Consider the following 16327-nt stretch of genomic DNA (forward strand, 5'->3'; position numbering starts at 1 on the left):
AGATATGCGAGAATCAAAAGCAGGTAAATCCAGCTCCAGGCAAGATCAATAATAAAAAGGATTCCAGTTTCCAAACAAGATCAATAATCAATAAGAATGAATCCAGTTCCCAGGCCTGATCAATAATAAAAAGGATTCCAGTTTCCAAGCAAGATCAATAACCAATCAGAAGGAATCCAGTTCCCAGACCTGATCAAATCACCAAAAGCTCAGTTGTGCCAAGGGCTCCTGCTGGTAATGTCTTTCTCACAGTGTCCTTGGATGGGAAAAGTTCACTTGAGGTAGGTTCTTATGGTCAAAATTCACTAGGGGAAGGTTCTTAGGCCAAAGTTCCCTTGTAGCGTAATAAGTGTGCCTCTCATAGAAATGATGCTCCCAGCGTAGAAAGTGCGGCTGCCCAGGCGCTGCAGGTAATGCTAAAAAATGCCCCAGTGTCAATTACCAAGTAATTATGCCCCCGTAGGCCTGTCAGTGAAGGACGGTTCCCAGCCAAGCACAAAGCTCACACTCCAGGTGCCCGGCCAACCCGCACCCCGCACCCTCGCAGCAGCCTGGTTGCACCGAGACGTTATCTGGGGTGGTGGTTGCGGGCGTGAGGCTCCTCTCCCCCTGGGGCCTCGGGCTCAGCAGGCACTGCACGGGTGGGGGTCACGGCCACACAGCGCTCCTTTAGCCCAGCGCTTAACAGTGCCTCCAAGTCCAGGGAAACGACGGAGCCTCCTTTCACGCAGCGCTTCGCTTCTCAGCGCTACACAGCGCGCTCCGGTCCCAGTGGCAGTGACCTCAGGGCCAGTTTCAGTTGGCTTGCGCCAGAAGCAGAGGCAATCACAGAGCCCTCGGGAGGATCACGGGGCAAGCAGTGCTGAGGGCAGGCACAGCGTTGCAGGGCAAATCTTGAGAGTGTTGTTGCTGTTCCAAAGGACAGTCTATAAAACGCTGTGGTCCAAGGACAGGTAGTTTCCTTTAGCTTAAAAAGGGTGCAGTCCCAAAAAGGCAATCGTTAAAAGGTTGAAGACTCTTTAAAATGTGGTTCAAAGAAAAGTAGTTCCTTTGGGATGTTGTGGAGACACTCTGGTGGTGAAGTTGCAGTCTCCCATGCAGGGCAGGATCAGCAGACAGTAGGGCAGCTCAGCAGGTTGTGGGGCAGCAGTTCCTTGGTGCAGTCAGCCTCCTTCCCAGCGGCAATCCTCTTGCGCAGCAGTCCTCACTCCAGCAGGGATTCTTCCAGGTCCAGCAGTGTAACAAGAATGTGAGGCCAGGACCCTCCCTTATATATTCTACAGTCCAGGGGCTAGAAAGTGGTGGAAGTCTCTGGAAGGGTCTGGGGGCAGGGGTTTCTGGAAGAGTCCGTGGAGTGCTGGTATGTTCCCTGCCTTCCCTGACCTAGCTGTCACAGTGACGAGAGACAGGACGTTAAGGCTACAGTGGGCAGCCCATCACAGCTCATCCCAGGGAAGAAGGTGTGAATCACCACTCCCACCTCCCAACCCAGGCAGGCTATCAGTATGCAGAGGGGAGGGGAGGGGGGAGTCTGCAGAGCCTAATCTAAGTGTAGGCCGGAAAAGGTCCACTTTTATAAAAGTGGGGTCCCTAGCGTAGTAATGCCCAAACCCTATATATCATTGGAAAGGGTTCCCCGCCCGAGTCCAACAAGACCAAACATGACAGACTTATTAGGTCCATGTCAGAAGTTATCCCATAAGGGGAGGTTCCCAATATTAGCCTATGGAGGACTGGCCTTCCTGTGGTAGCAGTGGCTTGTGGCAGATATGCCAGCCTCACAAGGTTTTAGGGGAGAGCATCTGCACCTCAGCACTGTTTAGCAGTGGTGAGGCGCCCAGAGTCCTAAGTCCAACAAACGGTAAGTTAAAAATGGGAGGCAAAAAGGCAAAAATGTAGGGGAGACCACCCTGAGGCTGACAGGTCTAACACTAAAAAACTTTGGAACTATTTTTTTCCCCAGAGAGCGAAATTGATTTTTTCAAGTTCCCAAAATATTTACCTTTTTGGCGCATGATACTCTGCTTAAAGTAGAACTATTCTTAGAGAACAAGATTTCTATTTTTAGAAACTCTAGAGACAATATTTTTACTTATCTCTAGCACATGTACAGTCTTATATAACTATGTGATGAAATGGTCTCGACCTTCTCTTCTGTATTAAGAGCCATTTCATAAATGTAAATTTTGTGATTCATTCAGCCAACATTCTAAATGTACAATATATGCATTATCTGAATGACATCACTGCTTACAAAAAACGTACAGTATAATACTAATTTTTCGTGTATATACCATTTCAAATGCATTTTATGTATTTTGGGGTGGGATGGAAAACACATGCATAGATATGCTTAAACATTGCTAGTATTTAGTAATGATGGACATTATACGTGGAGTGGGTGCTGTAGATGATTCTAGGACTCTAGTAAATATTCCCGATTTCTTGCCCTTATGTGGTTATATCAAATCATATCCTTATATAGGCATAAGAATCATACCCATATTAAGACATAGCCAATGCAGTCCAAATACGGCAAGGCTACTCCCATAGACTCCTAGAAAGCACAACGCGTTCTTAAACAAACCAAGCCTCCAGCAGCCCAGGAATTCCCCCTGCTTCGGTATTGATTTGTCCTAGAACTCCTGGAGTCTGAAAGAACTGCAAGTTCTTAGTGATGTCTTATGTCCAACCTTACATCAAGCTCGAAACCTTCCAAGTATAAATATACCAGCATCTGCCTTAAGCAAGACACAGTGGTTTTGGAGCAGATCGACTAACTACTTGCCTGATGCCCTGCTGATGCGAGTGCTGAAGGAAGCCGACTCTCCCACTGACGCACTGAGAGAGACGCTGTCTTTTCTCCTGCCAAGAAATCCAGCTCCAGTGTTTCCCTGTCACCCTTGCGGGTTGCTGGGAGATCGAGTCCTGAGAAAGAGATACAAGACCTCCTTCATTCTATAACCAAGGTACGGAGCTGATTAGACCCATAGAGAATTCTTGATTCAGATTCATGGTAAAAACTATAACTCATCTACTCCTTCCCTGTACTAGACTTAGGTTAGGTACACCGGGGTAGGCGTATCTTAGAAACACCTGTTGAGTATGTTTAGTCATTATTTTATCATTGTATGTATTTTATCCATTTTAAGTATCTTATGGCTTAGAAACCATATAAATGCTTTTACAGTATTATTTCATAATACTAATTTTACTGTATGCACTTTACTTTATGACAAGTATTGCAATTGTGGCAATTCACTTCTCTTGCATGAGAAAGAAGACTGTTCAATAAGAAATGTGTTACTTACCTGTAACTGCAGTTATCCAGTATTGGTATCTTTCATAGATTCACATGCCTGAATCATTCCCCGTCGACGGGGTGGGAGTCCCCGGTACATAATAACACTAATGTCATATAGACATATACATACTAATAAGCCAGAGGCCTCACATTAGTAACCTATCCAAGTCCTTTTGTAAAAAGGACCAAACTTTGGCCAGGAGCCAATCAGCTACTACTACCCTCTAGAACCTTCCTGGAAGGAGCCCTAGTCCCTCAGATATTCGTAAGCACAGTGCTAAGTAGTACCTACTGAGAGAACCAAGGTGAGCCCTTCCAGGGGAGGCGGGTGGGTTGCATGTGAATCTATGAAAGATACCAATACTGGATAAGAAATGCGTTACTTACCTGAAACTGCAGTTATCCAGTATTGGTATCTTTCATAGATTCACATGCCTGAATCAGAGTAGCAAGCAATAGGCAGCACATTTCACATAATATAGCATGTAAGATACTTGATAATCACTTATCAGTAGTGCAACACAAACTGCAAACAGTAGCAGGATAGGAAATGTGCAATTAGGTCATTGGAAAGGTGGGATGAAAGGAAGAAGGCTCACCTCTAATGAAATAGATGATAGACCACCGCCTGTCCCACTGCTGCATCCTTCATAAGTTCCGAATCCAAGCAGTAGTGCTTGGTGAACGTATGTGGTGTCTTCCATGTCGCCGCTCTGCAAATGTCGACAATGGGCACCCCAGAAAAGAGCGCCATGGAGGTGGAAACCGCTCTAGTGGAATGACCCCGAACCTTGGAGGGCAGAGGATGCCCCGCCTGCTGGAGGCAGAAGGCGATGGCCGCAGAGATCCATCTTGAAATGCTCTGCTTTGTCAATGGTAGGCACTTCCTGGGCCTGCTGAAGGCAATGAATAATTGGTTGGACTTGCGAAATTGTTCCGTTCTATGAATGTATAATTTCAGACATCTTTTCAGGTCTAAGGAATGTAGAGCTCTCTTCGCTGCTGAAGAAGGATCGGGAAGAAAGATCTCAGGACAATAGGTTTGTTTAGATGAAAAGCAGACGGAACCTTTGGTATGAATTTGGGGTTAGTCCGTAGAATGACTCTGTCCTATTTGAACTGAAGGAACGGGTATTGAATAGAGAAAGCCTGCAGTTCACTCACCCTCCTTGCTGACGTGAGAGGCAGTAAAAGAGCTGTTTTCCATGACAAGTATTTGAGATCTTCTTTATGCATTGGCTCAAAGAGGTGTTTCATCAACTGAGCCAAGACAACATTGAGTTGCCATGTAGGTGGTAACGGTCTCACTGGAGGATAAGTCCTGAATAAGCCTTTCAGAAACTGCTTGACCAGTCTATTGGACCATAGGTAAATACCAGACAAGAGCGCCTGAACCGAGATATGGCAGCCAGGTGGACTTTGATTGAGGCGTGGGCCAATCCCGAGTTGGCCAGGTGAAGCAGGTAAGGCAGAAGTTGTGCCGGAGATGACGAGAATGGGTGTAGTTTGTTAGCTTTACACCACAAACAGAATCTCTTCCACTTAAGGGAATACGTCTTGTTGGTACTGTCAGCCCGGGCCTGGGCTAAGACGACCCTGCAGTCCTGAGGGATATCTAAGTCCTGGAACTCTCTGAACTCAGGAGTCAAGCCGATAATCTGAGAGATGTCGGATCTGGATGCTGGACTTGCCCCTGGTTCATAGTGAGGACATGCGGGTAAGGCCTGAATGGAATCGGAGGCTCCAGCGACAGAATGTGGAGTTCTGTAAACCAGTGTTGGTGCGGCCACGCTGGGGCTACCAGGATCAGGGTGCAATGCTCTGCTTTCAGTTTCCGGAGGACACTGGGGATCAGGGGAAATGGAGGAAAAGCGTAAGCAAAGACGTTGCACCATGCGATCAAAAATGCATCCCCGAGAGATCCTTTCTGGGGAAGCCAGCTTGCATAATGTTGGCATTTCTCCGTCGCTAATAGATCCAGGTGAGGTCTGCCCCATCGGGAGAATACTGCGTCGAGAGCATGTTGGTCGAGCTCCCACTCGTGGCAAATGGAGCGTTGCCTGCTTAGTGAGTCCGCCAGGGTGTTGTCTGCTCCTGGGACATACTCCGCTCTCAGTGAAATGTCGTGTTGGAGTAGCCACTTCCAAATTCGCTGTGATTCTTGAGACAAAGTCATGGATTGAGTTCCCCCTTGCTTGTTTAGATAGTGCATTGTGGTGGTGTTGTCCGTCCTCAAAAGCACTGGGGAGTTCCTGATCTGGGGCAGGAATGCTCGAAGTGCCAGGTATACTGCCCTCAACTCTAGCAGGTTGATTTGGAGCTGTTTTTCTGCCAGCGACCACTGACCGTGTATCTGAAGTTCCTGCAGGAACGCACCCCATCCTTCCAATGATGCATCTGTTGTTATCACGTGTGGGGAGATTGGAAGTAGGAATGGAATGCCCTGGTTCAGGTTTTTTGTTTGAAGCCACCAGTGCAGGGCCTTTACCATGAACGGAGTGATCCTGATAAGATCGTCGAATGATCCTGTACACTGGATCCACTGAGATGATACGCCTCCTGTAAGGGACGCATACGGAGGCGGCAGTGTGGTATTAGGAGGATATTGGAGGACATCATTCCTAGCAATGACTTGAAGAGTCGCACCTTGATGGTCTTTTTGACCTGAATGTGGGCTGTCAGAGACCTCAGTTTGACCTGACGCTCCTGTGATGGGAAGGCCTTCTCCTGATGCGTGCCTAGAGTTGCTCCCAGGAAAGTGAGGCGTTGAGAGGGCTGCAGTACTGACTTTTCCTGGTTGAGCGTAAGCCCCAGGCTCTCGAAGAGCTGAAGACAGGCGTTGGAAGATCTGTTCAAGCCTTCTAGAGTAGGAGACTTGATGAGTCAGTCGTCCAAGTAGGAGAATACCTGGTGATGGTGCTGGTGAAGGTACGCTGCCACTGGAGATAGGAATTTCGTAAAAATGCGTGACGCCGACTTCAGGCCGAATATTAATACTCTGAATTGGTAATGTCTGCCCGCCACTGCAAACCTTAGGTATTGGAGGTAACTTTTGTGGATGAGTATGTGAAAATAGGCGTCCTGGAGGTCTAAGGACACCATGAAATCTTTGGAATTGAGTAGCTGTAACACCTCCTGAATGGATACCATACGGAACGATTGTTTTTGAGGTATCTGTTGAGGTTCCTTAGATCCAATATAGGTCTCCATTTCTTCTCCTTTATTCGTATTACGAAGAACCGGGAATAGAATCCTTTCCCCCTCTGACCTCTGGGAACTCTTTCTACGGCTCATTTCTGGAGCATTAGTGAGAGTTCCGCTTGAAGGAGATGTAGATTCTTGTGCTGCATGGGACATGGGGGATTCGAAGGAGGAGTTTCCACGAACTCCAGAGTATGGCCGAACCGAACTAGCTGGAGAACCCATCGACCCGTCGTTATTCTTTGCCAATTGTGGAGGAAGTTGGCAATTTTCCCTCCAACTACGTAATGTGGAGAAGAAGTGGAGGCCTGTTGGAGAAAGAAGTCATTGCCTTCTGGCGGACTCTTTCTTTCCTCCTCTTCCTCGAAAGGAAGACTTATTGTATGAGGACTGGCCTTGTTGCTGCCTCTGTTGGTATTGAGGCTTGTATTGCTGGGACGAGCCGTAGGAGGATTTGTATCCCTGATAGCCACCTCTTGTCTGCTGGCCTCTTCCTCTGGAGCCCCGAAAGAAGTATTTTTGTACTGGAGGGTACCCAGGGCTTTTGCGGTCTCAGTATCTTTCTTGATACCCTGCAGCATCTCATCAATATGCTCCCCAAAGAGCAGCTCTCCGTCAAACGGCATGTCCAGTACTTTGGTCTGTACCTCCGGCCGGAAAGATGTAGCTTTCAGCCAGCCCTGGTGCCTAAGGAACGCTGCTGACCCCGCCAGCTGCCGAAATCCTGTAGAGGCGATATCCATCGCGATGTCAATCATTTTCGAGGCGGACCGCTCTCCCTCAAGGAGGATCTTCTTTACCTCTTCTTTCTGCTCCTCTGGCAGTGTGCCTAGATATGGGGCAACATCCGCCCACATCTGGCGATTGTAACGCCCTAAGAGCGCTAGTGAGTTTGCCGCCCTGACAGTAAGGGCCGACATCGACGAGAACCTCTTCCCGATGTTATCTAGTTTACGGCCTTACTTATCTGGAGGCGCAGTCGATGGATTGTTGGATTTCCGCTGCGCAGCCTGAGCAATAACGGAGTCCGGTTTGGTATGGCCTGTAAGACATGCCGGAGCCGTGTTCGGGGCCTTATACTTCTTATCAAGCCTGGTCGGCACTGGTAGTAAAGAAGAGGGGTTTTTCATTATTTTTACCCCCTGGTCCCAGATGTAATCAATATTAGGGATTGACCGAACCGCCTTCTTGAATGGCTCTTTAAAGTCATATAGGAAGCAATCCTGAGGTTGCGTGGTCATCTGTATTTGGAACCTTGTTGCTGCTCTCTCTACAACATTTTGAAACCCCCCGATATCTTCTGGGGGTGAATCCGCCTGTGCCTGGTCTGGGGATGTCGGATCTGTAATGACATCGTTATTCCACTCATCATCCCCTATTTCTCCCTCCTCCTGTTGGCCTTCTTCATCTTCTCCTACTGCTTCCTCTTCTTCTTCATCAGAAGACGGTAGTGGAGGCAAAGCCACAGGATCCGGACGAATGACCAGCGGTGGTGGTCTAGGGCGAGGAGGAAGAGCTGGTGTCACAAGATGCGGTGGCACTACTGAAGGAGGCGGAGTAGGCGGAAACCGCTGCTTGTAGTCGCTATGAGGAATTGGAGGTCCGTGACTATTGAGGCCGGGAGGCACACCATAGGTTGTGAAGGAGGAGGCGGTTGATATTCCTCCTGCTATGGCACTTCTGCCTGACCCAGGTCTTCGCAATCCGAACTCTCATGGACCTTGACATTGAGCTGTGATGGACTTGTTGCAGTGTGGAACATGGCACCATCATCAGAATCCTCAGTCTCCAGTAAGTGGACCGGTGGCAGTGGATGGACTCTGCTAGGAGACGTAACCTCTGGCGTCAACATACGCGTTGACAGCCTGAAGTGTGTATAAGTATACTTCAGCTTAGGAGAGTCTTCCGTCGACGGGCCCGTCGACGGGGTGGTCATCGACGGTGGGATGCTGACAGCCACAGCAGACATCTCTGTCCTCTCCGTCGCCGACGGCGTCGCCGACGGTAGCGTCGTCGACGATGGTTTCTTCGTCGACGGTGGCGTCGACGCTGGAGCTGTCTATGATGGCTTCGTCGACGATCTCGTCGTCGACGGCTTTGTCGACGCTGGTGTCTACGTCGATGGCTTCGACTTCGTCGACGTGGAAGCTGTCGTTGAAGGAGGAGTCGTCAACGCTTTTTTGACAGGAATTATAGATGTAATAGACCTACCCGTCGACGACGATGCTGAGGTAGTTGTCGACAAGGTGGTGAAGGCTGATGCTGTCGACGTAGATATGGTTACTATCGACGCTGTCACAGGCATGGCAGAAGACACCAGCACAGGCTTCTTGAAGGTGGCTTCCTGAAGAGACTTTTTGGACGACCCTCTGAAGACTTTGGCGTCTTCTTTTGAGGTGGCATATTAGACGGACCTGGAGATGTCTGTCTTGGCCTTTTGGCAGAGGAGTGTGAGCTCCTGAAGGAACACTCGCTCTCACCTGAAGAGACTGTTTGATCCTTGTCCTTTAGTCTCTGAAGCCACAGAAGCAGGCGTCCCTCTCTGTCTTTTAAAGTCTTGACAGAGAAAGTGCGCCAGACCTTACAATCCTTGGCAGAATGTTCAGGGTAGAGACAGTAGAGGCAGTCTTCATGTTTGTCATCTACATGCAGTCTCAGCTTACTACACGAGGCACAGGGTCTAAAGAGCCCTTTTTTAGGAGTGGTAGACATAGTTGACTCTAGCACTCCTCCACAAGAGTAATATTGAAGAGAAAAATATGGAATAAATCTAGAAATATCAGAAAGCTGAGCAGAGCTCAGTAGAGACTCCCTTAGCACGACGTGCGGTAGAAAATCTGAGGGACTAGGGCTCCTTCCAGGAAGGTTCTAGAGGGTGGTAGTAGCTGATTGGCTCATGGCCAAAGTTTGGTCCTTTTTACAAAAGGACTTGGATAGGTTACTAATGTGAGGCCTCTGGCCTATTAGTATGTATATGTATATATGACATTACTGTTATTATGTACCGGGGACTCCCACCCCGACGACGGGGAATGATTCAGGCATGTGAATCTATGAAAGATACCCATAATACTGGATAAATAACCTTTTTATTGAAAACGCCCAGCTCTCTATTTCTCTGCACTCCTGGTGAAACTAGGCATGCACGATTAACTGAGTGAAATAGCTATCTATTGTTTCCCTGACTCTGGAGATATACTCCTTATTCTGGGGGAGCAAAGTTGTCATGTTTATGCGGTTGTCAGAAACTAATCCTTTGTCTATTCAGGAAAGTTAGCACCTTCTTGTTTACTCGAGAAAGTTTCTGAGCTAGCTGGCATTTCATAATTAAGTCTAACATATTCAATAGAGACCTAGTCGACCTCAGTCCTACGTCTACACTGTCGTTTATGTTATTCCAATGCGCAGGGCCTATTGGGAGTATAGGAACTACACTACAAAGTACTCACACCAGTCCATCAGAGGATTTAAGGACTGTTATTCCTTAAGGTCCAAAGATCCCTCCCAATCCTCTCAGAGTCCTAGCCCATAGGAATAGGGCTAAGGCTCTGTCCAGGAAGGCAAGCATCCAGTTGGTGCAGGAGTCAGACGATGCTCCTCTGCCTCTGTGTCGGAGTCGGGGATCAGAATGGGGCAGGCGGCGCCATTAAGGTCAGTATCAGGGTTGGCACTGAGGAAGGTAGAAGTGTTATGACCGGTGCCAGTCCAGCTCCATCTGTGGATCCAAGAGGCCCAACTGGTGCCGGGGCAGAAGCTGCTGGCATCGAACCAGTGGGTCCCCCTCCAAGACCCGCCGGAGGGAGCGAGATGCTCAAATATCAGGCGCAAGGCCGTATAAAACTTGTGGAGGTGAGTGGGGGTTCGCTCTGGCTCCCAGAAACTCAGGGAATCGCTGAACTGCAGACGCTGGTTTACCTGCGGAGCCAAGCCTCAATTGTCGAAGCTCTCTCGTACCTCATCGACTTGAAATGCGATGAGGTACTTCGCTCTCGAGCGGGAATGAGAGCGTTGCAGCATCGTTCATCAGGTGGCAAGGAGTTTGAGGGATCATGACCTCAAGGCTTTGGGGTGCACAGCATAGCAATTGGTCTTCGCGTCATGGTCGTCTTCCAAGCACCAAAGGCATACAAGGTATGGGTCATCACCAACATCAGTCGATGGCAAGGGGTTTGAAGCCCCTTCCTAACGGACATCTCTGCCACACCAGGAGAAGAACTTTTAAAAAAGCTTTGCCTAAGAGTTCAAAAAAGCACAGTCAGAAAGTGACTGAAGGGGTTGCTCTCTCTGGATCTGCACTGACTGGCATGGAAAGAAAAGAACTGACATCAGCACACTGGGTTGACGCCTATTTAGGCTCCGCACACATCACATCCAGGGAAGACGATGCCGACGACACCACGTGGAGCTACCAGCGTGCAGCTTAATTACTCATGAAACCATTTCCTGACTCAGACTGATTACTGGGAATAAGTATAAGGTGAGGAATATGCGGATAGAAGTCTCTACCAGATGTGTATTTAGATTATGAGTGCGTCATGGACACATCTTTTCATACATATGAATCATGAGGGCAGCCAAGTTGTAAGTCAAGTTGTATCATAAGTAAAATACAAAGTTTAAGCTTTTACTAAGATATTAGGGTAAAAGGGGAGAAACATATATTTGTATAAATTATCATACCTTAACAGCTGGTCCTGGAGCTACATCATCAATCACATGGGCACAGATGTTGATTACTTTCATCAAATGGAAAAACAATTGTTCTACCATGACAACAAGAGTCCGATCCCCCAGAGCCGGCCATGGTTCCTCCTGCTTATTGGTTGCTCCATTTGTTTCTTCTTCAGCATTCCATGTATTTTTTAAACACTTTGGTGCAGTAGCTGTAAGAATGTAACGTTGGTTACTTTTGAAATAAGGTAAATTGATTTCTATGTGATATGAATACTTTTAGAGCTACACAAAGTAACTTTCTATTGGCCACAAAAGGAAAATGCTACTTACCCAGTATGCATCTGTTCTTCGCCATGTAGAGCTGTAGGTTCATTGTTAGATTGTTTTCCAGCAGAGGGTGATAATGGAGTTAGTAAGGGTAGTAGAATAGAGATGTCCATTTGTATGTATCTAAATAAGATATCACTGCAACAGGTATAGGTACCCGGGAGGAGGGTGGGCGCATCTGAATCTACAGCTCTACATGCCAAGAACAGATGCATACTGGGTAAGTAGCATTTTCCATCAGAGGCATGTGAGCTGTAGATCACCTGCTTTGCATAGACTATGTAGCAGTAATCTCAACCCGCGGTGGCTAAGCTGTTTCAGAGTTTTGAAAGAGTACCCGTAAAACAGCCTGGCCCACACTAGACTGCTGTCTTGCTAACACAGCTACACAATGGTGTTTTGTGAATGTGTGAGATGTAGACCATGTTCCAGCTTTGCAGATGTTATCAATGGGAATGCTTCATACGAAAGCCATAAAAGCCCCTAGTTTGCGAGTGGAGTGAGCTCTAGGGGAAATTGTTAAAATCCGTTTTGCTTCTGCATAGCATGTCTGAATACATTTGACTATCCTCTGTGCAATATCTGATTTTGAGATGGGATTGCCTTAATGAGGTGGAGCAAAAAACACAAAGAGTTGTTTCGTTTTAAGAAAAGGTTTTGTCCTTTCTATGTAATAGAGTAATGCTCTTTAACGTCTAAAGTGTGCAGAGCATGTTCTACCACAGAATCTGGTTGAGGGAAGAACACAGCCAATTCAACAGATTGATTGATAGAGAAATGGTTCCTCTATGGTTAGTGCCTGAAGCTCACCTACTCTCCTCAGTGATGTAATAGCTATTAGGAAAGCAACTTTCCAAGTGAGAAATTGCAGCTCACATTTGTGCAATGGCTCAAAGGGTGGACCCATCAGTCTGGTGAGGACAAAACTGAGATTCCACCGTGAGGCAGGTGGAAGTCTTGGTGGACTGACTCTTGAGTCTTTCCATAGATGCCTTCATAACAGGCACTTTGAAGAGAGACAGATGTTGTCTATATTGAAGGTATGCAGCTATTGCAGCAAGATGTAAGCGTATGAATGTGTACGCTAAATTTGAACGCTGTAAATGCAGTAAATAGCAGATGATATTCTGAACTGAAGCATCGAGCGGGTTGATTTGATTGTTATTACAATGAATAACAAACCTCTTCCACTTTGATGAATAGCAGCCTTTGTAGTAGGACGTCTAGCCTCCTTGATAATGTTCATGCAGTCTGGCAGGAGTTAAGGTAGCCAAACTCTATGACTTCAGGTATCAGATCGCAAGGTTGAGATGACAGGGATCTGAATGTCTTATCTCTCCACAGCTCTGCATGAGGAGGTTGGGTGTAAGATGTAGTTTTCAGTGAGGAACTACTGAGAGCTCCAACGGTGTGGTGAACCATGGTTGATGGGCCCATGTGGGAGCTACTAGGATTAGTGTCAGGGACGCCTGCCTGAGCTTCTGAATCACTTGTGGAATGAGTGGGAGAGGCGGAAAAACATAGGCGAATATCCTTGACCAGTTTATCCATAGTGCATAGCCTCTGGACAATAGGTGTGGATACCTGGAGGCGAAGCTTGGGCATTTTGCGTTTTGGTGTGTGGCGAATAGATCTATGTCTGGGAAGCCCCACATCTGAACGAATGGAAGGAGAACTCGGGGGTGGAGTTCCCACTCGTGGATCTGTTGTCTCTGTCTGCTGAGCAGCACTGCGATTTGATTGTCTACTCCTGGAAGGTGTTCTGCGAGGAGATTCATTTTGTGACGTATGGCCCACCTTCAAATGGTCAGTGCTAATTGTGACAGCTGGAGAGAGTGTGTCCTCCCTGTTTCTATATATGTAATACATTGCTGTCATGTTGTCTGTGTATATCTAGACAGCTTTGCCTACCAGTTGAACTTGAAAGGCTTTGAGCGCTAGAAATATCGCTAGAAGCTCTCGATGCTTTATGTGAAGGTACTTTTGCTGCAGGCTCCACATGGCCTGAATTGTGTGAGTTTGGAGATGAGCTCCTCAACCAGTGAGTGATGCGTCTGATGTTAGCACTGCCTTTGAAATCGCTCTTTGGAAAGGTTTTGTGGATTCCACCACTGCAGAGAGCAATGAGCGCGCCGTCTACCAACACTAAATCTGATAACTGACCGGGAGACTGATTCCACTGACATGCTAAGCATTCCTGAAGGGGACGCATTTGAAGTCTTGCATAGGGGACTATAAAGATGCAAGACACCATCATTCCTAGTAACTGCATGAACACTCAAGCTGATAATGAGTGTTGAGGCTGGAACTGGCAAAGTAGAATTTGAATGTTGCGGATTCTGTCCGGATTGGGATAGGACAGAGCCTTTTGTGTATCTAGAGTGGCTCCCAAATACGCTTGCGTGTTAGAGGGTTAGAGATGGGACCTGGACAGATTTACTGTGAATCCAAGACCGTGGAGCAGCTGCACTGTTTTGTATGTTGTAGACAGTATGCTTGCGTGCTGGCTTTTATGAGCCAGTCATCTAAGTATGGGAAGACGTGAATGTGTTGTCTTCGTAGATGAGCTGCGACTACTGCCAGGCATATGGTGAAAACCCTAGGAGCAGTAGTGACCCCAAATGGGAGTACTTTGAATTGGTAATGTTGCCCCGCTACCACAAACCTGAGGTATTTACGGTGAGCCGGGTGTATCGGATATGGAAGTACGCGTCCTTTAAATCCAAAGTGGACAGAAAGTCACCTCGCTGAAGGAGCGGGAGTACTTGTTGGAGTGTCACCATATGAAAGTGATCGATTGGATGTATAGATTGAGGTCTCAGAGGTCTGGTATAGGCCTGAGTGAGCCGACTTTTTTGGGAATTAAAAAGTACAGGGAGTATACACCGGGCCTTGATATTGTAATGGGACTGGTTCTATAGCTCCTTTTTCTAACAGAGAGAGAACTTCTATTTTGAGAAGGTCGAGATGTTTTTGTGAAATTGTGTGTGATCTTGGAGGAATGTTTGGGGGAGTGTCTGTAAGTTCCAGGCAATAATCATATTGGATAATTTGTAGAACCCATCTGTCTGAGGTGACTGTATTCCAGACAGGTAGAAATTGGGAGAGACGTCCCCCGACATGAGTGTAATGATCAGGGGTAGAGGAGGGAAGTCACTGTTTGGTGTTGGAAGGGGAAGTGTGTGCTGGCTCTGCCTCTTCCCTTGCTCCCTCTAAATCCTCCCCTAAACTAACCTCTTGACGAGGGTGTTTGAAAATTGCCCTTGTAAGAAGAGGAGGGTTTTTCTGATGAAGTGGTTTTGGAGCCACCCCTTTAAAAGGAGCGATGGAAGGATACCCAATTGGAAGAGAGTTTCAAAGCCCCCATGGGTTTTGCGACCTCGGGTATCTTTTTTTCATCTTTTCTAGAGAAGTGTCCACTGTAGGACCGAAGAGATGATCTTTATCAAAGGGTTGGTTCAAAATAGAGGCTTGGACCTCGGGTTTGAACCCAGAAATTCTTAGCATGTCTGTGTAGCAATACACTGTTGTTAACTGCGTGGGCTTTTGTGTCTGCTGCATCTAAGGCGCACCTCATAGAAGTATTAGTAATTTAAAAAAAATTCGGTCTTGAATTAGGTCATTGGCTTTGGTTTTGTGCTTTGGTTTTGTGCTCGTCGGGTGAAAGCTGCATTAACTTTTCTAGCTCATCATAATGAGCTCTATCGTTGCGAGCTAAGAGAGCTTGCGCATTTGCAATTTGCCAGTGATTGGCTGCTTGGGATGCTATTCTTTTGCCCAACGCTTGAGCTTAAGGAGTTAGGTCCCGGGACATGAGGAGGGCTGGACCCTTTTTGAAATGAACATATACAACTTGCTCTCCTCACAATTCTTTATTGCTTAATGATTTAAAGCACATAACTCAGGTCTACTACTGAATATGTGGGTTTATTTAGTTTCACCCTTCGCTTTTCAATTTCCAAGTACATAAAACTTTTATGTTTGAAAAAAACACATCACATATAACACTTAATGGAAAATATACAACACACAAAGTTACCAACACTTTCGATACATAAAAAATGAATGAACAGAATTACAACACATATATGCACACTTGTTTACAAATAGCAGCAATTTTTAGAATCATCAAGTTCAAACTGCCAAAAACGATACTTCTATTTACTGTAAAATCAATGAAGGAAGTTTTTTATAAGGAAGGCCAACTGAAAGAATTAAATGATTCCCAAAATCGCAATTAGTCCTGGTTCTTTTTGGGGCCTTCTAGATGCCGACGCGTTTTGAACCCGTTGAGTAAATTAACGGGATCTCGTCAGGGCTTTATCACTTCAATGTATTATCGTTCTGTGCACAAAAGAACAACACCTTAGTTCTGTTGCTCTCGCCCATTTGAAATCACTAGATCTATGTGTTTTAGAACAAAGGTTCTATACCTGTGGTTTATGTCTGGCCGGGTTCAGGTGGGTTCAACAACCTTCTTGTTTAACTTCTGTTTTGGGAACCCTAAGGAATAATTTAGTATTAGAATTAACGTTTGAAAGTCAAGGGGTGACTAGTGATCTCTTTGGTTAGTGAGCGGTGCTTAAAAAGATGTACCTTATTCGAGCACCGCTGCCCCTTTAGAGTATGTCCTCTTTCCGGTTCATTTTTCGTCTCCTATGTGTCTCTGGTTTGTGCTCCCTGTGTGTAGAAGAAATCGAATTCTTTATCACAAGAGCGATCACTTCCATTGCCATACTGTTAAGGGAAAAGTTCATAAAAACAAACTACCTTAGAGGGGCGTCCCTCGGCAGGCGTGAGTTTTCTTCTTATTTGTACGTT

At 46.6% G+C, this 16327-nt stretch overlaps 1 protein-coding gene across 2 annotated transcripts in view; it reads right to left on the reverse strand.

The window, feature by feature from the left end:
• HTT (huntingtin) overlaps positions 1 to 16327 on the reverse strand; it is a 2178328-nt gene that overhangs the window by 1430959 nt on the left and 731042 nt on the right. For both annotated transcript variants that reach the window (XM_086964158.1, XM_086964157.1), the window contains one exon: positions 11186 to 11388. In XM_086964158.1, the coding sequence (XP_086820284.1) occupies positions 11186 to 11388 (203 nt within the window). The remainder of the gene's footprint in view (positions 1 to 11185; positions 11389 to 16327) is intronic.

Source organism: Lissotriton vulgaris, chromosome 3_2 (assembly GCF_964263255.1).
Source record: "Lissotriton vulgaris chromosome 3_2, aLisVul1.2, whole genome shotgun sequence".
NCBI classification, from domain to species: Eukaryota; Metazoa; Chordata; class Amphibia; order Caudata; family Salamandridae; genus Lissotriton; species Lissotriton vulgaris.